We start from the raw sequence: 26,963 nt of genomic DNA on the forward strand, positions 1-26,963 counted from the left end.
GGATATCATTCGGTTTCAAATCCACACCAACCTGTTGATTGCAAAGAAAAAGTGTAACGAAGAAAGTGGAAGATAAAAGCAGTAAAATGTGGTAAAATTGCTTTTTTTACGGCAAATAAATCAGACATTGAGGTTACAAAAATAGACTTCCCATAAAACAGCAAAGAACCATTTTTGACCAGCAAAAAACTGAGAGGCAAAGCTGTCTTACTTATGACTACTAGCGACTTACCCCTTTGAATTGGTTTTGGGTTGAATTTGACCACTCAAATTTTTATTTCAGTTTCAGATAGAACAGAAAAAAGGGGGAGGTTGGAGGATGGTGGTGGTTGTACCCTCTGAAATAGCTATAAACCTTCACGGGACCTATGAAGAGCTAAACTGTAAGGGAGAACCGTATCGGATCAGCGGTTAGCGAGATCCTTTTGGTAAATACACACACACAGGTCCTGTTACTTTTTTATAAAGATAATATTATAGAAAATCCAATAACTTGATTTAATAATAGTTTTCATTGTTCAGTTTAAAAGAAAATGATTTCATTTTTATTATTATCTAACCATTTTAAGATTACCGAGAAATTACTTATTTCAGACAATTTATTATTAATAATAATAAATCCGCCAGTATTAATTTAACATAGTGAAAATAGTGTTTTCGTTTCTTGAAAAAGCCAATATTATTATGTTGTGACGTCATAAATTTCGGGAAAGGGAAAAGAGAACTCATTCTTCCCATCTCTTTAGAAAAGATACTCTTTCCCTCTTCCCTTCTCCTATCCCGAAATTTAAGACGTCACAACAGGACAATATTGGCTATGTCCCTTTCTTTTAAGGTATATTTCAATCATACAATTTTTTTGATTTTGTAAAAACGTCTAACTGAAAAAAAGGTAATTGGATAGTGCACAATCTTAAACACAGATAGATAGATAAACTTCATGTCACAAAAACAAAGTAATTTTATCCCTGTCAACAGCCTTGCTTAGGTCAGAAAACCAGCTCAAGTAAGCTTGATGTCTTACGTCGTATGGTTGAGTTGCATTTGAACTGAACAGTTAACTTGTCAACTCAAGGCTAGACTCTTGGTCCTTCACCCCATACCCGTAGTGCAGTACATAGCAGACAACCAACCCTTTGATTACACGATCTTAGCTTAAGTAAGCTTATAATCAGTGTTACTTTGTATTTGGAGCTAAAGAGACATAAATAATGTGTTTTGGTATTTTTCTGGCATCTTTTAAAATGTACCTGGATTTTGAAAAGATCACATAGCGCCAGAATGGATGGATTGAATTTTATTCTTATCAAAAATTGCGTATTTGTGTTATTTTAAAAACTCTTTTAGTTGTACAGAAAGCTTTCCATGGATATTAAATATATAAGTCTAACCCAGTTTTGTTAGCCCCGAGGGGCCTAAGGCTTAGGTTTACATAACTGGTTTAAAGTTTTAATATTTTAATATTGGTGGAAAACTGTTTGTAATACGATGCTATACATGATTTTTCAGTATGGCTGTGAACCGGTTCTAATCTAGCGGATACTAATAAGATTTAAAAAATGGGGTGAAAGATAGATAGATAGAAAGAATATATTGCTCTAAAGATTTATGTTCGGAAGTTCATGTTGAAAATTATTCATATTTTTTCCCTTCCGGCGTTCAAACATTTAGATAGAGAGAGAGACAAAGACCAAGGACAATCACTCTGAAAAGTAGAGCAACAATAACACCAGCTGTGTATAATGTATCAGGGCGGAGGGGTCATTTGGCTATTTATTACACTAGTCCCAAAACTTTTATGATAAAGTTTTCTCATACGCTCAACAACTTTGGGGACTTTTTAGAATTTTGATTGGTTAGTACATTAAGTTTCGTGTCCAGACGTTTCAACCACTACTTTTAGCCCCGATGTGCCGAAGGCACCGGCTAAAAAATTGGGTTTAATCTTATGATTTACATTTTTATATTCGTATAAAGCTGAATATAATACGTTGCTAGACATAGTTTTTTTCGTATGGATGAGAACCGGTTCCCATCCACCGGATCCGAATAAATACGAGAAAATTATTTAAAATTTGTATTATCTAAAATAAATCTCTCTCGCAGTGAAAGAGTTGGCTCATTCTTTGTTTTTATGCAAAGTTTTATAATATTTTTGTCATAAAACATAAAATATCTCATTTCTGAGTTTTTTAAAGGAAATATTTAAATGATTACTAACCATAAAAGAATTGTATGCACATTTTAAAACTTAAATATCTATTTATCTTTATTAAAATATGTGAAAACTGTATCTCCCCATCGCAACCACCTTGTGCAACCTTTCTATACTATAGATCTGTTAGTAAAGCTACTCTATATGCAACCCAAAAGTTAAGAAGGCCAATAAAGTGAATCCTATTTTGACTGAATTAAAAGTTACTTACACTTCTACAAATTTCATTTAAAATATTGAATGTATATATCATAAATTTACCTATTTAGAAGATCAATATTCGGGTAATAAAAAGGGTTATTCTTTTATTTTTGCCGTAAATATTTTAAAATTTTAAAATCAATGGGACATTTATCTATAATACAAAGTAGAACGATGTCTGTCTGTCTATTTGTTTGTCTGTTTGTACCAAAGGATCTTGCTAACCGCTGAACCGATCGGGTTTTCCTTAACAGGGTAGCTTCTCATATTTCCCGGGAAGTTTTATAACTATTTTGGGGGAGGGTACCACCACCCTCCAAAGAGAATTCGCCTCTAGAAAAAAAATCCTCCCCCCAAATTTTTTTCTTTTAAAATTTAAATTAAGAAATTGGGTTAAACAATTAAATCACTCCCTCCTCAAGTGCCCCTTGTGGCCTCTAGGGGACGTGGACGCTAGTTCATTGACAAAGTAAATGGACCCTATTATTGTATATAGAGACCAATTATTTGTTAGATGAAATCTTATCAGATCCTTTGATGCTTTATTAGACAACGTTTTCACTTTTTAGACCATTCAAGAAAGATACTTGAAATTTCTTATTATCCATTACAAAAATCAACATATTATTACTTGGATGTTGCAGCAGATTTTCATGTACTCTAATAAAGTGATTTTAGCAGCTGGCTAAAAAAACGTTACACCCCATTCAACCTCTTTATCACATTTCTGCCCTACAACGAATTGATTAATTAATGAGTTACATATTAACAAGCTAAATTGAAGACAAATTTTCTCCTGTCAATATATTTACGTATGTCATATACTTGTGGTATTTAAACTAACATAATCATCAGTAATCTCCACATAATCAATAGCTGTATGTGGGCTTTTTGACTTACATAAGTTTTTAACGTAAAATTCTTTTTCTCCATAAAAATTATTACCCCCCCTCCCCTAAAGTTAAATGTTTAACTTTAATACAAAACACAAGTGTCCCCATCTAAATTCTACACTTTGTTGTAAAAATCAAATTACCAGACGAAGTAAACCGTTGATTTTCCGGTCATTTTAAAGATAATAGACAATTTATATTTATTCTAGAAGATCTGAAAAAGTATAAAAACAGGAAGACCTTTTTTCTATTCAATTATAAAAATACAAAAATACTAGCGGATTCGCCCCTAGACTCTAGGAGCTGTGCCCCAAGAGGTATTTAAAAAAATGTAGTACATGTGGTGCAGCACCAAATAGTTAGTATCTTCTGCATCTTCAAAAAAATTGATGGGGATTTTTTTTTTGGGGGGGGGGTAGGGGGTGTCTCATCCCCGAGAAATTAGACTAAAACCACCACAGGACTAGTAGGTATATTTCCTGAAGAGTAGAATCCGATCGGTTCAGTGGTTACCGAGATCTTAAGGGACAGACGGACAAATGGACGGACATACAGAGGTGATAGAATCAGATAATTATTCCTTGGCATTCGCAATTTTTGTATTTTATTATTGAAGTATACAAGGTATTAGAAACTATTGCTGAATAATTTAAAAATAAATGTATAAATTTGAATGTATAATCCAGACAACTATTTTTGTCTGCTAGAAAATTGCGTTATATTTTTTTTAAGACTCGACTGTGTTTATATTTCGGAAACTATTAGCTGATTTCAAAGAGTCCACTATTTTCTTTGAGTTTTTTTTTGAAACCTTGAACAATATTATTCTCTTAAGTCCTATTACAATTTTAAAAAGTTAAGTGGAGAAAATTTAATTTTTATTTTGAAGTCAAATATATAGTGCAAAAAATAAAATCAAAAAGATAAAAAAATCAACAAGTTACGTTTCAATGGACACACTTAATTTATGGGGAAAAAAAGAAAAAAAGGTAAAAAATCTTAGAAGATAAAAAGGTGAAAATCACATAATATTTTCACTTTGAAGTTGGATCACACACACAAAAAAAAAAGCAAATTCCTTTATAGCTCAATGTGCAACCAGCAAACCTCCCCCCCCCCTTAAACATTCGTTAAACGGTTAGAAAAATTATTGATAGTATTATTAAATTTACCCCTGACGCCAAATTAATGTCCAAGGGTGGGTAAAATTGGCTGTTAAACCCCCTAGGCTTTAAAACCCCTAATTTTACCCCCTTGAAATTTGTTACCCCTCCTCAATCCTTGAAAGTCAACATTTTACTCCCCTTAAAATAAAAAGCTTGGACGTCCCTGTGTTACAGAAAATGACCAAAAGAGAAATCAGTAAAAATGATCCAACCCGCCATTTTGACATAATTCCTGGGAAAAATTTACCTTTTATCTAGAATTAGAATTTAGCTTCTGATTTCTCTGTAAAGGATCATAAACTTATAAGAATCTGCACATGAAACGGATCAGGGACGTCCAAGCCTTTTAATTTGAGGGGGGCAAAATGTGGGGTTTAAAAGTTTGATTATATAATGCATTTTTAAAATATAGGTTCGGTCCGTCCGTCCGTACGTCTGAGATGGATATTTTTTTTCTCATTAATTTAGGCATGTTAGAATTGTCCTATCGACTTCAAATTTTGCATGGTGATTCATGTAGTGGTTAGGTCCAATTTAAAAGGCGTAGCAACTCTATAATCATTACCAGAATGTCCGTACGTCCATTTTAAACACTTTTTTACATTTTTAACAACAAATTTTTATGGATGTTATCATCCTTGTTTAATTTAGAGGATGGCAAAACGATTGATTTTAATGTTTTAAAAGATGTAAAACCCCACTACCCTTGCACGTGATGTATCCACTCTATGCCTTTGATGTGTTAGGTACGAGCCGTATCAACTTTATAATGTCGAACAGATGTATAGTATAGATGTACATATATACAGACAACTACCTCCTTTCCCTTTTCAAAGACCTCATGCGTCTGCTTCTAACTAATTTTCTGCTACTTGGCTGTGTTAATATGAGCGACATAATTGGTTGATTTTAAAAGACCCAATAGAAAGGTTGCATAAGACAGATGCGATGGGGAGATACAGTTGTTTAACCCTTTCTCCCTCTTGATTTACTCTAATCATATATTAGCATTAGATGGAGAAGAATGCCATGGCCAAAAATAAGCCAGAATCAATACCAACGGTTTTTAATGATTCCAGAAAGATATTTTGCTGTTTAACAATTTAAATACATTTCCAGTATGGCTTTGTAACTGATTAACATTCGCTAGATTGGGACCGGTTCTCAGCCATACTGAAAAAGCATGTACAACATCGTATTATAGACCCCTTCTACAACATTAAAAAAATTCAAACAAGCTTTGTGTTTTGTTTATATTTCAATGTCTGTGAAGAACTGTCCATAATACGATAAATAACTATAAAAAGTACAAAAGTTGTTGATGTTTAGTTTGTGTAGGTTAGACTAAAACAAAGCATTTGATACTTACCATTTCAATGAGTATAATTCGGCACCTTCCATGTCGAACTGGCACAACAGTTTTGCGTTTTGACCTAAATAATACAAAAATTAATAATAATTATTTATCGCATCGTATTATTAAAGCTTTCTGCGGATATACAAATGTACAATTATAAGATTAAAAACAGTTTTTTTAGCCTCGAGATACCGAACGCGTGGGCTAAAAAAACTGGTTTTAATCTTATGGTTATAAAGATATATGTAGATTATTATGTATTTGACTTTAGTATATTTGTTTAGTTTGATAGATTTTTTTTTCAAATATTTATAGATTGTTGGATATAAGGTAAAAATTAAAAGCCATTAGTTAGAACAATATATGTATATATATAAATCTAGCTATTAATCTAGTTGATCACTCTGAAAATCAAAAGTACATGATATCTATATCTTAAGTAGTAAAGATATCTACCTATTGCGAAATGATAGAAGAATCATGATGATATAAAAGTTATCTACCTTACTATTTAGTTAAAGAATAAGAAAAATGGAAAGATAGAAAGATATCTAGAAGTTAAGATAGCAAATTTTCTATCTTTCTATCTAGTTAAGTAGTGTGTTGTGCATCAAAGCAAATCTTGAAAATTTTGGTTGCTTATCAAAGGAGAGAAAAGCAGAAAGGATGACTCGCAAAATAACTAAAATTGTAGGAAAACGACGCTTCTTAAAAATTAAGTCGTTGATATTAGAGCATTTATATTGTTAAAATATGTCTTAAGTTTTCAATATTTTGCAAAACATGAAAGATGATTTTTAATGCATTTTGAATAATAAAGAAATAATTAAAACCAAATTTACAACTAACTACCTGTTCTATAATAAAAAGTAGCTTGATGTCTATCCGTCTATCCGTCCTTCCGTCCGTCCGTCTGAAGCTTAAGATCTCGGTAACTACTGAACTGATCGGATTCTACTCTTCAAGAATATTTCTACTGGCCCTGTGGTGGTTTTAGGCTATTTTTCTAGGGGCGATTTATCTCGGGATTGTGGTGTTACCATTTCCCAAAATAGTTATGAACCTTCCAAGGACCTAGGAGAAGCTACAATGTAAAGGATAATGATATCGATTCAGTGGTTACCAAGTTCTGTAAGTTTACACATATACACAGAAATATATTCTGTTTTATTAGGATAACAATCGGAAATGTTCTTCAACTTGAAGATTTAAATTTAAATTAATTTGACAAAAAGTGAGTTGCTAAAATTAAAAAATATCTGTACTGTAAAAACATATTTTCCAGAGAAGTTGTCTTCAAGTTTAAGCAGATGTGACAGAATAATCAGCTATAGCTGTACACAGCATAGGTAGATAGATACATATATACACATAGACATATAGTTAGGTAGATAGATAGAGTGTCTTCAAGTTTAAGCAGATGTGACATAATAATCAGCTATAGCTGTACACAACATAGATAGATAGATACATATATATACATAGACATATAGGTTGATAAATAGATAGATTATCTTCAAGTTTAAGCAGATGTGAGAGAATAATCAGCTATAGCTGTACACAACATAGATAGATAGATACATATATATACATAGACATATAGGTTGATAAATAGATAGATTATCTTCAAGTTTAAGCAGATGTGGCAAAATAATCAGCTATAGCTGTACACAGCATAGATAGATAGATACATATATACACATAGACATGTAGTTAGGTAGATAGATAGATAGATATAAATATATATATACATAGACAGATAGGTTGGTAGATAGATAGATTGATAAATATTTATACATAGACAGATGGATTGGTAGATAGATAGATTGATAGATAGATATATAGTTAAATATAAATATATATAGATAGATAGATAAATATATATACATAGACAGATAGATAGGTAAACATATAAATATATATACATAGACAGATAGGTTGGTAAATAGATAGATAGGTAAACATATGAATATATATATATAGACAGATAGGTTGGTAGATAGATAGATAGGTAAACATATGAATATATATATATAGACAGATAGGTTGGTAGATAGATATAAATATATATACATAGACAGATAGTTAGGTACATAGATAGAGTGTCTTCAAGTTTAAGCAGATGTAAAATATTAATTAGCTATAGGTTTACACAACATAGATAAATAGATACACATATATATACACATAGACAGATAGGTTGATAGATTGATATATAGTTAAATATATAGATAGATAGATAAATATATATCCATAGACAGATAGGTTGGTAGATAGATAGATGGATACATATGTATACATAGACATATAGATTGGTAGATAGATAGATAGAAAGTGATTTAGATACTAGATAAATAAATAGATTTATTGAAGTACATATGGTTTTACTAAATTTTGACACTCCTCTAAAATCAAAATCGAAGAAGACGAAATTAGGGGTCTAATTTTATTTTCAGGGGAACTTATACCCCAACATAATAATTATTCAACACGTCCTTTGAATTTGATCAAACCCTCCTTAAAGTTGAGAGTGTTGTAATTTTTTATTCTGACACCACAACTTTGCTTATAAGGATGTATCAGTTGGGTGGTATTCATTACAAATAAAAGCTTTAGATAGAGGATATCTCCAACCTCCCCAGTAAAATCGTCCTTTAAAAAACCTCACCACCACCCTAAATTCTTTGTACTTTTCTTGAAGGTGAGGGTTCATTCTATCACCTAAAATACCCTAGGGGCGTAGCCACGAGGCTTATATTAGATATAAGAATAAAACAATTAACAAATACTGCGCAATAATTTTTTTTATTAATTAGGCTAATGTAATTTATGAAGAATATATAATTTATAACAGGGTGCTTAACATTTTCTGGACAGAACTAAAAAATAATGAATCAAAATTTTTTATTGATTCTTAAAATTCTATAGAAAAAAGACAACACCTTTTAAATATAGACTCCATTAGGAGGGTGGGGGGGGGGGGGGTTAAAGAGTGTTTTTGACCCCCACCCCTAGAACTTTGAGAACATTCATTTTACCCCCCTAAAAATTTATAATAGACAATATATTACCCCGTCAAACTTTGAATGCACTCATTTTCCACCCCTAAAATAAAGCTTGAAAGTCCTTGCTTTTATATTTGATTTTTAAACAACTAAAATTGAAGTATAGGTTTCTAGTAGTGATACTAATTATTTGGTTTAAAAAGTTGTATATTTTTGTTTGTGTTTGTTTATATCATTCCTGATGTCAAGGATATTTGATACAAGAAGAATATTATTTATAAGGTCAATAAGAATGGCCTAAAACCACACTCAGAAAGACCTAAAGTTGATTCACCCTGTATATAATATCTGGATGTACATCCATAATAAATTGAATATTAGATTAGCCAACAGATCAAAGACAATATAAAGTTTATATTTAATTTCTCAGATGTAATCAAGACTTTACATATAGTTGTAAGAATAGATAGATAGACACAATGCAATGGAAGGTATTGTATTATCAGCAGTGAAAATTAAGGTTAAAATTATGCTGTAGAAAACTACAAGAAATTGTTTGATTTTATTAATAATTGTGGAAAATTGTATGTAGTACGATGCTATAATTATTTTTCCGTTTGAAAGAGGACTGGCACTAATCAAGCGGTTATTTATCGGTTTGGAAGCCATACTGGAATAAATTTTATCCCGGAAAAGTATAAAAGGGCTAAAGAAGTGAAGAAATTAAACAGGAAAAAAGTTAGAGTAACATCAGGGGTCGAGCGATACCCATCTAAAGTGAATTAAATGCCATGAAACTTGAACGTTGTTACCAAGAGCTTTGAGTAACTTAGTATGTAACTTAGTAAACGATTATTTACCGAGAATCCTATAATATAAAGTAGGAAGTTTTTTATCAAGGTAACCGCCAAATTTATTTAGAGTTAAGTTACTTATAAGTCTAGGGAAGGTTTTTAACTATTTTGGGTGAGGGTAACACCAACCTCCGAAGAGAAACCACCCCCAGATAACATATTAGTTAAATAACCCTTTGAATTCACAGTTCAGATGTAGAGAATTGCATTAGTTAAAGAGCCAATTTATCACCCCTACCATTACACTTCACATGCTTGACATAGTAGCAGAGAGTACCCATTAAAATGACATATTTGTTTTCGGATTTTTACCTATGCTATACCTATCCTTTAGTCACTGTAACTATTAGTAAAGAAACGGTGTGAGAAAGTTTATTGAAAAAGTTTACTAACAATCATTTTTCTTTACCTCACCTACCATTAGAGACATTTTTGGGATACATTATACATTGAGGCTTGATATACACAGTGCGATCTAGTGGGACATCCAAAAAAATTAAAATCGACTTTTATATATCCTAGGAATTAATAAGCTATAAGTAGACAGCTATAAGTAGACAGCTATAAAAGAATTTTTTTAAAAATTTAAATTTTTGGCGGATTTATGCCATTTTTTAAAAAGGTAGTGAAAACTTCTTGTCAGTTTTCATGATTTTCCAGATTATTTTACCCATTTTTTTCAAAGCAACAAAAAATACATTTACATTTTGCTTTTGCAAATAATTTTTGATTGAGGTACTTTCCACCCCCAAAAAATTGTTAAAAACTTTTTTTTAAATCTAAAATTAGAAATTGGGTTATCAACTTCGACTTTTTTTTACACAAAAGTTTTAGGCTTATGCGCGGCTGAGCCGCGGCTGTAGAGCCCTGATAAATAGATAGATGATTATATAAGTTTTACCTAAAATCATTTTTCTTGGCATTTTCCCAAGACAAGATAGATAGATTGATAACTAGATATGTATAGATATATAAATAGATAGATAATTCTACAAAGTTTTACCTAAAATCATTTTTCTTGGCTCCACCCCGACTAGAGATAGTTTCAGGCTTGTCAAACCTAGATAACAAAACTTTGTTAGTTACAGGGATATAAAGGGATAAGACAATGGCCGAAAAATTAATATACATCCCCAATTATGATACACAAAATTACATCTGTAGAATAAAATTTTTGGTAGGACACTCAACTGAATGAACCAACCAATCATGATTTAATAAAGGTCTCCAAAGTTGTTAAGACAACAAATAAGACAACTTTAAAATAAAACTGTGAGGACTAGTGTAATAAACAGCTCAATGTCTTCTCCCTCCCTGTTAAGTACAATTGTTGAACAGAGTTGTCCTTATTATATCGTCAAGCAAATTTTAGCATGCATATAAGAAAAATAGCTTTAAAGTAACATCATACTAAATAATAATTATGAATCATAAACCATCAGTAGGTTTTAGGCTTTTTTTCGGCAGAGAAAGAGAGGACAATATGCTGTTTATTACAATAGTCACCATAGTTTTATAATAACGTTTTCTGATTCGTTGGCTTAACAACTTTGAGGTTTTTGATTGGTTGCTTCATTAAGTTTCAACCGCTAATTTAATCTACAGAGGGGGTAATTTTGTGTATCATAATTGGGGATGTACATAAATCTTAAAGCTATTGTCTTATCCCCTTTTTGGCATTAGGTTAAAAATAAGTTTATATTTCTATATTCTTGAGTGGAATTAATTTGCCAAATTGTCTATCAATTAATTTCAGTAATGATAGATATTAGTACAATATCTTTAAATGTAAACAATTATTTCTAATTTTTAATTACATTATTTCAAATCAATCAATTATCATTTTTACCTTATTATCGAAGTTAAATATGAGGTTATTGCAATTGTTTTCTCCTTATCCGTCAGTTAAAAAAATGATTGGCAACAAACATTTTCTGTGCATCTTAGTTAAAATTGTCCACAAAGGACATATACGAAAATAAATTTACAAATTTAAGACTTATAGAACACATGTTGCACTGAAATAAAAAATGTACTTACATCTGACCAGGTTGAGAAAGAACAGTCCGTGCAGTAGGAACGACATTCTAAAAAATGAATAGGTTAGGTTATATTTAATATTGGTACATGTGGTAGCCCTACAGGGCTAGGGTACCTCAGGATATGCCCTGATATATATAGGGTTGGGCCGTATACTTTTTTTTGGCCGGATATCCGATATCCGGATATTCGGCCAACGTTCGATATCCGGCAAATTACCGAATATCCGGCCGGATAGCCGGATATCCGGCATGAAAAAGCAGCCGGATATTTGATATCCGGAAAGTTTTAATATCTAGTATCCGACCGGACATCGAAAATGGCCGGATATCCGGCCCAACCCTTTTCTTATATTCAATTTATTTAAAGTACGGAGATTTATGTGCTCTTTTAACACTTTGAGGGAAAGCACCAGTAAAAGAAATATTAGTGAAATAAGTAGAAGTAATAAATAGTTATCTAATAATTGGCTTGCTTACTGATATAAGTTGATAGTGAGGTAAGTTTCAAGAAGTTTAATTTATTCTTTTTACTAAAAATATCTTTACAAAAGCCAATATGAACATTAAATTAGGAAAAAAATTGAATTTCAACAAATACACTGTTAAAAACTGTTCATTTAGGATTATTTTTAATAACCTTTATACTATAAAAAAAAACTTGTTTTCTGATTGTTTGACTCTTTTCTGCGGGGGATGAAAGGATTAATTAAACGCCCCACCGTACCCCTCACAAAATTTTTTGAGGACTAGAGATTTTCAGGAGCCCCACTGGATAGGGTTAATATGACTATAATTTTTAAAAGAAATTTTAGCTCTGAACTTGATAAACTCCAAAATGACTATCTGATTAATTTTTATAATACAATACCCAAAAAGAACTTAAAACATTAGAGTAAAACACTAAAGTGAGAAAAGGTTAAATAACTGTATCTCCCCATTGCAACCGCCTTGTGCAACCTTTCTATTGGGTCATTGAAAATCAACTAATGGTGTCGCTTATAAAAAGGAAGGGAGGTAGTTGTCTTTATATATACATCTACACTATAGACCTGTTCTTAAAACTAAAAACTATAATAAACATTTTTAAATATGTGAATATTTTTTACAGTGTAAATTATAGATCGAGGCAACAAGGCAGTGAGAGGAGAATTAACTTTGTTTTCCCAATCAAAAAAGTTGTCAACAAAATTTTAAACTTTTCCACGGGTTGAAAAAAAAAATGTTTGGGATAGTTAAAGCCAACTTTAATGCGGTGACAACCAGGGGAGTTAGGGATAAGCAATCAGAGACAAAAATCTTCTAATATTTACTTAGGAGAGGGAAAGGACAATGTCAGTTAAATTACAACCATTTATTCCCCCCCCCCCCATATTAACAAAATACCGAATACAGTAAGCGGTTTGAGGAGAAATTTTGAATTTTTTTAAGGACCTTTATTCCTGTTATTTACAAATATGTATACAGAAGCATATAAAGATGTTTTGTTAAAATTAAATATTTTAAAAACATACAGTTTTATTTTCAAATTCAAATAATTAAGTAGACTTAAGGGGCTGTGACCTTAAGATAAGTACATATAATAAAACTACAGAGGAGGTGTAATTTTATGGTCAGAGGGGTGTGAGTCAAAGGATTGTGGACAATTTACTGCCACGTCTCGCGGTCGTAGCGGCCATGCGTCATATTTGAAGGGTGACGCAAATTTCAGATCTCGTTTTTCGCTGATTTTTCTTCATAAGATAAAAGCGATGCTTGCAATATTATTTAATTCGATATAATATAAAGATAAATTTTTCTCAAATCGCGAAATCATGGATCTAAAATTTGCGTCACCCCCTCAACCTGAAAGTGGGAAAGAGAATAAGGGAGGGGTAGAACCGGTTATCAAAATGTTTAGTTGTCTTGACTTTAATTTACACTTAACCCATCAAAGGGTGTTTTGATGTAAGAATGTCTTTCGGTTAGTGGAATATACTGAAAGACATACATTTTTTTATGAAACACCCTTAATTTCAAGGGGTAAGACCTTTTTTAATTTACTTCTCCCTTTGCTGCATTAGGGAGTGAAGAGGGAATTGACACACCCTCCCACACACCCCTTTTGCAATATTATTAATTTTGTATGAAAATGGTACCTGGGTATGAATGAAGATTAGAATGGTAGTTGTATCAGATTCCTCTACACTCAAAATAAAATATTCTTTTCAAAACAATTTCTATCCACGAGACATTTTCTCTTTTATATAATTCTGAAAAAAAGTACAGGATGAGACATTTTTTTTTGCATTTAGATTGTACAATAAGATGACCACCCTTTGTAGAATAAAAAGCAACAACTTCTGTTGATTTCTTAGGTGTATGACAAGCGACATCTTATTCAATATATTAGTACTTTTATTTTCCACCTAATTTTCATGTACTCTGATAAAATGATGCTTGGAGCTCGCTGAAAAAAAATACCCCTCATCAAACCCATTTATCCCATTCCTTCCCCTACTACTGGATGAACGAGCTGACCAATAAATGAGGTCCATATTAGCAAGCTTAATTGACAATTTTGATAAAAAAAAATCATCCAAATAATAACAAGAAAATCTGGAAATTGTATCAAAAGAAGGTGGTAATATTTAGTCCAAACCAAATTAATGAGAAATTGTATGTTGGATTATATGAAAATAAATTATGATGGCATAAACAAATTATTCCTGTAATAATATGTCTTCAACAACTTATATACATCTACAATTATCTATCTATGTATTTATCTTTATAGTACATAAATATCTATCGTTCTATCCATCCAACTACAATTACAAATATATATTCATCTATGTGCCAACGTTTTTTTGTCCTTATTGATTTTTAAAAGATATTAGAGACTTTGCGCATAGCATCTATGGGCTCTGTATTCGAAGGAACAGGGAAAAGCTAAAATATAGCTTCAAACCATTCCAAGACTTAAATCTTTAAATTAAATGGCCTAAATCTATAACAGGAACTAAATGAAGAATACCTAAAATAGAGAACTAAAGGGACTTTTCCTAATCTAGTTATATTGAACTGGTTCTTCAACTTTTTAAAATAAGTAAAATATACAACAAAAGAAAATATTTAAAACTAATAAAAAGAATTCTTAAGACCATCAAAGGATTTAACAGAATAATACTTGATATTTTAATCCTTTAAAAAAATTAGGATTTTAAACAAACTAAAGATCAGACAGAAATTTTAAATCCTTGAGTATCCATTCTGATAAATATTGACACACACAACGTGTTTCCAATAGTCATAAATCTAAAATTATAGATAAACTTTCAATAGATACAACAACAATACATAAATTCTTAAACTCACACACAAACACTTCTTTTTCCCCTTCCCTTAAGATATGACATACAAAACAGACAAAAAACAAATTTTTTAAATATGGTAAGTTTTTGTTGATACAATTAAAATATGAATTTAATCAAAATTAACCTTGCCAACCTTGAGCCTTTATAGAAGATATTCGGCATTTTCTTGAATTTAGCAAAACAAATTAGCAAAAATAGTCCAAAAATAAGAATACACATTTCAAATGTTTCATGTTTTTCAGATCTGTAAAATCAATTTCAAGTCAGTTTTTAATCACATCTAAATTATCCAAAAATATAAGTTATACATTTAGCTTCATCAAATAAACATATCCCACAATGTAAATTCAAAGCCGATAAAAAGTTATTGAATCTTTACATTTTGTGAACAGGTTCGGAGAGAAAGACACAAATTCTCTCACACTACACAATACATTACATAACAGCTTATAAAACAACAATCTACATAATAGAAGAAAGCTTTAAAATTTGCAACAAACCAAAGTTTCTTTGTAGGAAATCTAATAAGCAAATCTCGTATTCTGAAATTAAAATATTGTCTTCTCTGACAGAAATGGATTTGTTTTAACCTGTAAGAACCACAATATAAATGATTTTTATTCTCAATTTAGGGAGTTAGAAGGTGTATAATTATAATCCATGCTTACCTAACGTCTGATGTTAAAGTTTAAATGTAAACAGTAATAGATCATTTGATTACAATTCTAAACATTTTTTTTTAACTCTATAGAAAAAGTACACATTGAAAAGACTTTATAACAGTCTGTATTTTTTAGGCTGTAAAAATGCATGCAAAAAATTCACTTTTGTTTTGGTTAATCCTCCAATTTCCAATTACAATTTAACTTTACCGATCTAGGACGTTAACCTCAGTAAACCTGGGGCATTAATTTACTTTATAAAAAAAGTTTAAAACATTAGGAAATAAAAAATGTGTAATTGGTTGCAAAGAACTTTGTAACACTCTGTGTTGGTAATAAATGCATTAAATTCAATTCTATTCAACTTCTAGTTCAAACAATGCTACACAAATACTTCAATGTTTTTTCAATGAATATTTTACACAACAATTACTTTTTTTTAAATTGACCATCAGAACAAAGATATAACCTATAGAGATATTATTTGACAATATCTTGGGTCATTCTCAAAAGCAACATTTCAATAGCTTAACTTTTGTGAAAAAGGCAAAATCTTGCATTTTGAGAGAGAAAATAAAACTATTTGCCTTGAATGCAGAAACAGTATTTAGAACTGAGCCCAGAATTCTCTAGCTAACTTTTAGCACATGAAAGCACCAGGAGTGAGGAGAGAGATAACTTTTGTTGCTCACAATCTTTCTATCTTCAGGATAAAACAATCCAACTAAATGTATTTTATATAAATATAAGTGTAGAAGGTTTTGTTGATCAATATCAAGGACACATTTATATAAAAATTAGAATATGAATATATCTAAAATACTTCTTTTTAGTATTTTTTTGGCAGTTCACATTGATAAATATTCAGTGGAATATCCTTTCAAGAGCAAGCAATAAATAAATGTTCTATAATCAATTAAACACTGCATTTAAATCTTGGAGACTTTAGATTTAGAAATGTGCATTAGTAGAAAGATGAAACAAGAACAAGTTTGAAGCACATTACTCCACAGAAGGAGATAAATTATTCTGGTTGGTTAATTTAGTTTGAGCCAATTTGTAGATAAATAACTTATAATTAAGTGGTATGAGAACAGGAAATATAGTGTCAAATAGTAACTAAACTCTGCAGGAATGCAGTTGTATAAGTATCAGGTGTACTAATGTCCTCTGGCATAAAAAGATAAAACTGCTTGTAGAACTGTATACCTATACAAGCTATAAATCCAAGAACTTTTCTGAAAACCACCAAATTTACTAATGGCTTAAAAATATAGGCAATATATATAAAAAAAATCAACGAAATCCAGTGCAGGGGTCAAGAAAAACAAGCATCTTTCCCTATAAGGCAAGATAAGCCATTTTATTTAGAAAATCAGCTGATAGCATGAATTTATACTGTATTGTAGGCACAACTTGTGTACATCTAAATGCAAACTTTACTGCAATAAATGAGTAAGTATTGCAAGTGAAAACCAACCACATTTTTTTAAATTGTGATAATTTTCATAACCCTCTTCTAGGTCATTGTGAGCTATTTAAGATTATACTTCCATCATAATAGTATCATTCAGTGAATACTTTTATTGTACTGATATATTACATTTGCATGGTCTGTGACTGGTCTATTAATAACTGTTTACTATATGTGCAATTAAATGACTTTCCTTGTAAAATTCATGTAAAGGTGTGTTTGCATTTACAAACAACCTTTCACACATTAACCAAAGCAATACTTAATTAAAATATTTTTATTTATAAAATAAATTTTTCTTATATTAGGTTTGAAGTCTTACATAATGTAATATTAATACCAGGATATAAGCAAATATTACACAATTAGAAACATAATTATTGAGAAACTTTATACTCAATGATGCTATTGAAATTAAATTTCCAAGTGGAAATATAACTCTAAATTAGATCTGAAACTAAATATTGTAACTGTTAAATATGTATAGTTACTTAATAATCAGATGTAGTATTCTGTTGAATAAGCTAAAAACATAAATGATCAAGTTAGCATGTTTTACATTTTTTATAATATTTTCTTTGTATATTGATGTATTTAAAATTAGTATCTATAAACCCATCTAAAAACTTTTATTAGATAATCTCATAGTACTGATTTTAATTAATCTTACATGATTTTAATCTGATTATTACAGTGTTAAATCTATATACCAGATGCTAAGCAAGCCTGTGCAGAATCTGTGTTCAAGGTATTTCTGTTTAGAAATTGACACTGCATCTAACAAACTTGGATTTTCGGTTGCTGAAATAACAAAAAAATAATGTCTAGGTAGAGTAAAATAACTAAGAATTTATCATTTTTCTACAGTTATGAAAAAAGGCTTTTAGAAAAGCAAGATATAATCAGGCAAAATTGTGTATATTATTACTATGACTGACTTAATTTTTAATGATAATGTATCAGGAGCACCTTTGATCATCGACGTGCTGTTGGACGGTGTCAACAGTCCACTAAAAATTTTTTCACATCCAACTGTAAATCTCTGTGCACACCACTGCCTTATATATATAAACTGTTTAACTCTTTCTGAAATACTTGTATATAAAACTTTGATTTATACTTGAAAAGGAAACCCTTTTACCAATTTCCGTCCTTATTATTAAGAATTCTATAGAACTTGCTAAATTTTCGCGGAGGAGAAAAAAAACTAAAAAGTGCAACAAAAATTTGGACCAATAGGTCAGCAGCAAATTATATTGTTATTGTATTGAATTATTAAGGACAGGGAAATGTCATCCTTAGAGAAACTTTATTGCTTCTTATTTCTAATTATATATTATTAAAAGCGAAGCTTTTCTATTTTTAGGTTCGGTCCGTCCGTACGTCCGTCACAGACGGAGAGCTTTTTTCGTTAATTTAGGCATGTCAGAATTGATTTCAAACTTTGCATGGTGATTCCTGTAGTAGTTAGGTACGATTTAGAAAGCGTAGCAACTCTATAATCATTTAAAGAATGTCCGTCCATTTTAAACATGTATAATGTATAATGTTATAAGCGAAGCATTTCTATAATGAAGTCCTAAAAATGTATTTTTGTCCATAAACATTATCCTGTATCAAGCAGTTTTTCAACAAATTTACTTAAAATTTTGCTTCGGCTTTTATACATTTATATTTTGATTATTCAGTTCTGACATTATGTAAGTGTTAATGTCCGTTTGTCCTACCGTTTTAGTGCTTCGCTTTTATGGATGTTGTCATCCTTGTTTTTAATAAAAAAAGGTAAATCTTACCACCCAATATATGATTTAATTCTATAATTTTTTTTTATTTTTAAGCTTAAAATAAGTTATTCTTTTCATGGCTCTACTTTTCCCCCATGAAAATGGCAACAATTAATCTTTGGACGTTTCAATAAAATCGAATTTTGTTTATTTAATGGAACAAGGACAAACAGATTATCAGGATCTGCACAGCAAAGTTTACTTTAAGTAGTGAAGCTACTTTATAAATAGGTATGTCTGCAATACCATCCCTCGGTAAGCAATTTGACTACCTACTTTTTTTATACCCACATTTCAATCCTGTAGTCTATTCTTGCCTATGCTCTATTATTTATTACATTTTACTGTTATTTTAAATTCATTTTTTTTCAAGTTAAATTAACAAACAAATTATTTTAACGTATGTAAAAAAGTAACTAGTAGCATGGCTACGCTGAAATAATGTCCCTTGGCCGCTCATGGTTTAACTTTATCCCCTGTTTTCTCCATGCATAAAGAAAAAGGTAAAAAAATACTTTGGTCTTTAAACAAACTTTTTTTTACTATTTTCCCTATTTTAATATGCAAATATCCATAAAACAGGCTCAAATCATAAAAATAAATATACAATAAAATTAAATGAATTATCCTATTTCATAAAGTAGTAAGTTTTTTTTTGTATGTAGCAAATCATCTAGCTAACCGCTGAACCTTAATAGTTTTCCTTTACAGTGAAGCTCCTTGTGAGTTTATAGACAGGTTTATGACTATTTTGGGGGAGTGGTGCATCTCCCTAGATAAATCACACCTAGAAAAACATTACAATATAAAAATAATCATTTTTCACCTTTTCTTTTTAAAACTTAAATTGAAAATTGGCGAGGTCACTTCTACCCCTACCCCCATTTTAAGTGCCCCTAATAAAACTTACTAAATATTTATATGACTACTTACTATTCCTTAAAACCCTGCCTTGAATAGATGGAAAAAAATGGTTGAGAAATAATTGAAGTCAAATCCCCCCTGGAATCCATAGATTTTTCTGCTGATACATACATTAATATGTTGTGATATGCCTTTCACCAAAATAAAAAAGTTTTTTATATTTACAAAAGATAGCGTAACAACTTTTTGATCATTACCAGAATGACATTTCATGCTATTTTTTAACTTTTTGACAACAATTTTTCTTATGATGTTATTATCCCATTCATCTTATTGTTTAATCAATGATTCCTAGGACACAAAGGTACAATATTGGAACCGAAGCATCTTTATATTTCAGTTCTACAAATGCAAGTAATTATGTTCTTAAAAACTATCCTATAATTATGCAATTTTGCAATCAATTAATAAAATATTAAGTTTAAACTTTAAATTAATATTCTACCTATTAAGTTTTGACACTCTACAATTGTTAATTTTTATGAATGTTGTCACCCTTGTTTATTGTAAAGTTTGTTCGCTTTTGGACATAACTGTTTTTGTTGTGTATCCTATAGTTTAAAGTATTAAGGTTTTTTTGTCTGAAGCTTAAGATCTCAATAACTACTTAACTTATTGGGTTCTCTATTTTAGGTAAGATTCAGTTTTAGGATATTTAAATTTAATATTTAAGTTTCTGAATGGTTTTAAGTTCTTTTTCTAGCATCTTTCTGCACCTATGTATAGAGAAACCCTAGACGCTAGGGACGCAGCAGCTAGTTGGAAATAAAACATTAAACCAAAAAATTCTGTATAATAAAAAAGTATAAATAAGGTTTCAAACTAAAATTTGAACATTGTTTGTTTTTCTCAATATTTGATTTTAGAATAAAATATCTCTATACACAAAATTATTGTGCAAACATAAAAAAAACTTTTATAATCCTTTTTTTACATTATTTTGTATGTTTGATATTAAAAAAGGGACCTATTTAGAAAACCAAATTTTACAGTTAATATCAGGTAAATTATGACAATATTGAAACCTAATGGACAGACAAACAGGTGTATTGTCTGTCCATTGAGATCTCGTAAACCAATACAATTTATGAAAAATATTCACTTGATGGTTTTAAGCTATTCATGAACCCTCTTCCAGACCCAGTAAATCAAATTTTTATTAAATCTTTTTCTTTAAAAAAATTTGTTACTTTAATAAATGCTATTTTGAATTATTTTAAAATTTGGGAGTGGGGTTTTATGCTCTACTCGGCAATTTGGTGTAAACCACCGTTACGCTTTATGTGGATATATTAGCCTTGTTTTAAGTCCACTTAAACTTTGAATCAATTTATCATAAAAATCAACATTGGTTTTACAAAGCTTAAGCCTTAGATTTTTTACTTAAAAGTCGAAGAATATTTGTTTATCGTATCGTATTATAGACAACTGTCCGCGGATATTAAAATGAAAATTATAATTTTTAACCCAGTTTTGTTAGACCGAAGGGGCCAAATTCGAAAACTAAATCACTCTTACCCTTATTCTCAAATAAATTTAATTTTATGTAAAATTGTTACAAAAATCCTTAAATAGTAATTTGTCATCGAAACAACTACTTTAAACAAGGATGTCAATTTCCATAAAAGTGAAGCTCCGAAACGGTATGAAAAAACGGACATTAACACTTATATAGTGTCAGAACTGATTAATCAGAATATAAATTGATAAGAGTCAAAGCAAAATTGTGATTAAATTGGTTGAAAAACTTCTTAATACAGGATAAAGTTTATGGATTACTTACATTTTTAGGACTTGATTATAGAGTTGCTTTGCTTATAATATTGACTTTGTTGTCCCAGGAATCAGTATACCAAAAATCAGAACAATTGGACGGACGGACCGACTTTAATTATAAAAAAGCTTCGCTTTTGAAAATTGAAAGATTACCATTGGAGAAATCTCGTGTGAGAGGAATCCCGTATGAAGGGAGGCATTTTTTAAGCAACACTTTCATAAATGTTATCAACAAAGTCATATTTCTATACTTTTAAGTATGAAGCAATTTTGTATAATTTTTACCCAAACTAATGATTTTATATAAATAATTAATTCAAGCAAATGTTACTTCTTATAAAAAGGGTAAAAGGCAAAACCACAGGTATATCATTTGCTAAATGCACAGCTTATATATAATTTAGGTATATACTTATTACGTAACAAATTTTATTTCTTGTATATATTTGAATAAAGATAACAAAATTAAAAAGATTGTTGTTTAATTATTAACTTTGTCTAGGAAACCTCATTTAATACGAAATATAAACTTTTACTTTGGTTGTTAAAAGTTAGAATTCCTGTAAACTGACGAAAAATTAAAAGAGCACAAATCAAAAACTAATTAAAGGGAATCTTTATTTAGGTCCTAATCAGGAGTTAGGCTACTTTAGACTTTACATAATAGTAAGCATTATGAGATACATTTCAAAAATGAAATGAAAGTATTGAGGGGTTGGGGTTAAATAACTGTATATAACTGTAGAAACCCTGAGCCGACTTTCAATTGGTCTTTGAATATCACCCATTAGCGTCGGTATAATAAACACAGCCAAGTCGCTATAAAAGAGCAGAAAGCAATTTACTAGCAGACGAAAAACTGGAACCAGGTACTTGTCGGAGTTATACATCTATACTTATACATTTATTTTTCCAAATAAAAATTAAGAGAAGTATAATTTATCGTCTATTTCCATATCTCCATATCCCTTAACGTTTGCTAAATATTCCTAAATGTTGGTTTGTGGGAGAGAACAAAACTGTAAATGTAGATTTTCTGGCTTTTTATGATGGTAATTAGTTTCTGAGAAGTGAGCAATTAAAAAAATCCCATTAATCTAAACCATACAGCAGACTCATTAAAAATAAACAATGCTAAAGTTTGTATAATGTAGCAAGTAAATATTTATATAAATAGTTATATTTATATATCAGTAGCGAATATACTATATTAAATGTATAGATGTATAACCAAGACAATTACCTGGATCCAGTGTTAGTGATCTTTTTTGTCTGATAGCAAATTGGTTTCTGTGTTTTTGTAGCGACTTGGATGTGTTAATATTTACGACCCTATGGTTGATATTCAAGACCCAATTGAAAGTCGGCACAGGGTCTAGAGGGTGGGGACTTACAGTTATTTAACCCCTTCTACCTTTATTGTTTTAATTTAATTATATTATAAAGTCTGTAATTAAAATGTTTTTAAATGTTTGAAATTTTTCTATTTTAGCTATAAAAAGATTTCTTTGGGCAATGAGAATCTATTCTATAATATAAGTTTAACATGTCTTAATTTTTATTTTTAGGGATTTTCTAATGTTCATAATTTTCTAAAGTAGAGCTGTTTTTTAAAACCTAACCAAACCATTAAAAAATATATTTGTGACAACAAATGAACTTACACTTGTAGCTTTGCTCATTAATAGCAAACAATTAATTGTCCAATATTGATTTATAATAAATTAATACAAGGATGACAACATCCATAAAAGCGAAGCACTGAAACGGTAGGATAAACAGACATTAACACTTGTATAGTGTCAGAACTGAATAATCAGGATATAAATGTATGAGAGTCGAAGCAAAATTGCAAGTAAATTTGTTGGAAAACTGCTTGATACAGGATAATGTTTATGGACATACTTACATATTTAGGACTTGATTATATAGTTGCTTTGCTTCTAACATTATAATTTGTTGTCCCAGGAATCAATTTACCAAAAATCTGATCAATCGGATATTAGATCACATAAAAATTTGTTGTTAAAAAAGTAAAAAAAATAACATGTTTCAAATGGACGTACGGACATTCTGGTAATTATTATAGAGTTGCTACGCTTTCTAAATCTTACCTAACTACTAAAGGAATCATAATGCAAAGTTTGAAATCGATGGGACAATTCTAACAGGCCTAAATCAACGAAAAAAGCTATCCGTTACGGACCGATCCTAATTATAGAAAAACTTCGCTTTTAATAAAAATTTCTGATAAATTGTTTTTACTATAAAGTAATTTACATTTAACTTAATGATTCAGCTTTTTACGTTTTTATACTAATTGAATATCATTTTAAACTTAATGTTCGTTTCTTTTTATGCTTTTTTAACAAATTATATAAAGGTATATCAAAAACATTTCATTCAAATGTAATTAATTAGATATGACGAAAAAATGTACCTTATAAACATATTCTTTTTTACTATTCATTCCATTATCAACTTAAGTCATAATTAAAATATATTTCAATGTAATACATTTGACTTAAAAGGTTTTGTAAATGTGCTAAATTTAATAACAAATGATATATTTTTAAAAGCGAAGCTTTTCTATAATTAGGGTCAGTCCGTCCGTACGTCCGTCCGTCCGTACGTCCGTCCGTAACGGATAGCTTTTTTCGTTAATTTAGACATGTTAGAATTGTCCTATCGATTTCAAATTTTGCATGGTGATTCCTTTAGTAGTTAGGTACGATTTAGAAAGCGTAGCAACTCTATAATCATTACCAAAATGTCCGTACGTCCATTTTAAACATGTTGATTTTTTTACCTTTTTAAATAGCTTTTTTCCGTTAATTTAGGCATGTTAGAATTGTCCTTTCGATTTCAAATTTTGCATGGTGATTCCTATAATAGTTAGGTACGAGTAAGAAAGCGTAGCAACTCTATAATCATTACCAGAATGTCCGTACGTCCATTTTAAACATGTTGATTTTTTTACATTTTCAACAACAAATTTGTATGTGACCTAATTATCCGATTTGTCTGATTTTTGGTATACTGATTCCTGGGACAACAAAGTACAATATTATAAGCGAAGCAACTCTATAAACAAGTCCTAAAAATGTAAGTATGTCCATAAACATTATCCTGTATCAAGCAGTTTTTCAACAAATTTACTTACAATTTTGCTTTGACTCTTATACATTCGCATTCTGATTATTCAGTTCTGACATTATACAAGTGTTAATGTCCGTTTGTCCTACCATTTCAGAGCTTCGCTTTTATGGATGTTGTCATCCTTGTTACTTGAAAGTTCCAACAGATTTTTATGTACTCTAATAAACAAAAGCTCGCAGCTGGCCTTCTTTACCCCCAACCCCTCCCCTCATACTGGATAAACAAACTGACCAATAAATTACCCCCTATTAATATGTCCATGTATAATTATATCCTATATCCTTTATGATAACAAAACTGATAATTTTTTTTGAAATATAAAGAAAATGTGATTAAATTAAAAAGCTAAAAAATACTTTTTAAAATTATCGCGCATTTTGTTGTACTGCGCCATTAGAGTGGATTTTTACTTCTTGTCTATTGCTTGTATTGCTTGTTTCCTTTAGATCTTTTAAATACCGGTTCAAATGATATCTGTACAAAGACTAAGCTGCCAGCAGTTTGGGAACTGGCTGCGAATAAAGTTATTTAGTCAGAAAATTTACATTGGTTTTGGTGTTGGGCTATTATATTTTAAAATCATATTCTATGGTTTTTGAGGCATAATTTGTTGAAGACTGCAAAATATTTTTTTATGATACAAAACTTTCCAAGCCAATGAAGGAAATAAGATATTGATTATTAATTTCTGTCAATGGTAAGTGGGTTAAATTCAGTAATACCTTTTCCATTCAAAAAAACACACTGTATAATTTAAATATAATATTAATTGGTTTTGCTACATACGTAAGTGATATAACTAATATGGATCAAGTCAGACATGCGAATGAACGTGTATACTAATACAATTATCTAGCTGTTATAGCAGATAACCGTCTAGAAGAAAATATAGCACGTTATTTGCAAGATTAAAAAGACCCTTAAGTTTATTGTTATATAGCTAGTGGCAAGACAATGGACGTTAAACTGAGCTGGATCTTTAAATCATTTTAGTGGTGAGCCAGATCGGTTCGGCTCACCCCGATCTGGCTCACCACTTAAATGATTTAAAGATCCAGCTCTGGTGTTTAGGCACTGCTTGATTATACAGACTAATAAATTTTTTTTTTAATTTTCCTTTTGCCTTTTGTCTCTATTTAGATTTGAGAATTTGTTTTTAAAACTTTGGGTACCAGTATAAGTTACAGTGCATCATATGCGTATTTAGATTGTGGCTACTTCTATCTTTAAAGATCTTATTAGTTAAAAAAAAGCAAATATTTTCGTGTCTCCGACTGAATCCACTAACAGAATAAATAAATATTATGTTAGAAAAACAAATTTTCAATTAATTTTAGTCATTTTTAACTAAAAATTGACGTATATATTCAACAATCCTATAATAAAAAGTTATATGTTTTTTCTGTTTAAAACTAAATATTGTTAAAATGTTTTTAGCCCCACGGTAGGCTACGGGCGAATCCACTAATATAATAAAAGTACGTTAAAGGAAATTTAACATTTCTTAACTTCCTGAATCATTTACTTACCATTAAAATGTTTAAATAATGTATTTGTATAAAAAATTAAAAGCGTTATTTCTAAGATTTGATAATTAACAGGTTAACAAGTTAAAATGTTATGTGTCAAAACACCCGGGGCATTGGGTTAAGTAACACTCAACAAACAAGCAACTCTTTGATTGCATGACTTTGTCTGAGAAGTCCTAACAATGCATGGTAGTGAGTTGCGCCTGTTTTGGGCCATGGTATTCCCAAACCCTGTCTACTAATGTGGCGCATCTGACATAGCCCGAATAGGAACCATGTTTAACGTCTTTATTTAGGACGAGATTCGAACTCAACACCTCCCCTACGTCGAGTGGATGCGCTACGTGTTGAGACACAGTCGCGGGTATAGCCTAGAGTAGCTTCGCTCTGAATAAATTTGAGATGCTAGACTTTAACCCGCATTTTGAGGTTTTAATTAAATTTTATACCGTGCAAACTTTGTGTAGTACACTGGGAGGGAGGGGACATTGGACTGTTTATTACACTAGTTCCCAAAGTTTTATAATAAAGTTTTCCTATTTGTTTAAAACCTGTGAAAAGCACAGAAG

The 26,963-nt window shown here is 30.3% G+C and overlaps 1 protein-coding gene across 2 annotated transcripts in view; it reads right to left on the reverse strand.

The window, feature by feature from the left end:
- Positions 1-13,984, reverse strand: part of LOC145327685 (uncharacterized) — a 34,563-nt gene extending 20,579 nt beyond the window's left edge. Inside the window, exons 1-4 of one of the 2 annotated variants that reach the window (XM_080171242.1) lie at positions 13,869-13,984; positions 11,732-11,778; positions 10,695-10,751; positions 5,845-5,908 (exon numbers count right to left, since the gene is read on the reverse strand). In XM_080171242.1, coding sequence (XP_080027368.1) covers positions 5,845-5,908; positions 10,695-10,751; positions 11,732-11,777 — 167 coding nt within the window. In that variant the 5' untranslated portion in view covers position 11,778; positions 13,869-13,984. Of the gene's footprint in view, positions 1-5,844; positions 5,909-10,592; positions 10,606-10,694; positions 10,752-11,731; positions 11,779-13,868 lie in introns of those variants that run through there. The other variant, XM_080171243.1, reaches the window with a different exon arrangement.
- Between the last annotated feature and the right edge of the window lie 12,979 nt (positions 13,985-26,963).

This window comes from Acartia tonsa, chromosome 9 (assembly GCF_053477335.1).
Source record: "Acartia tonsa isolate MP-2025a chromosome 9, ASM5347733v1, whole genome shotgun sequence".
NCBI classification, from domain to species: Eukaryota; Metazoa; Arthropoda; class Copepoda; order Calanoida; family Acartiidae; genus Acartia; species Acartia tonsa.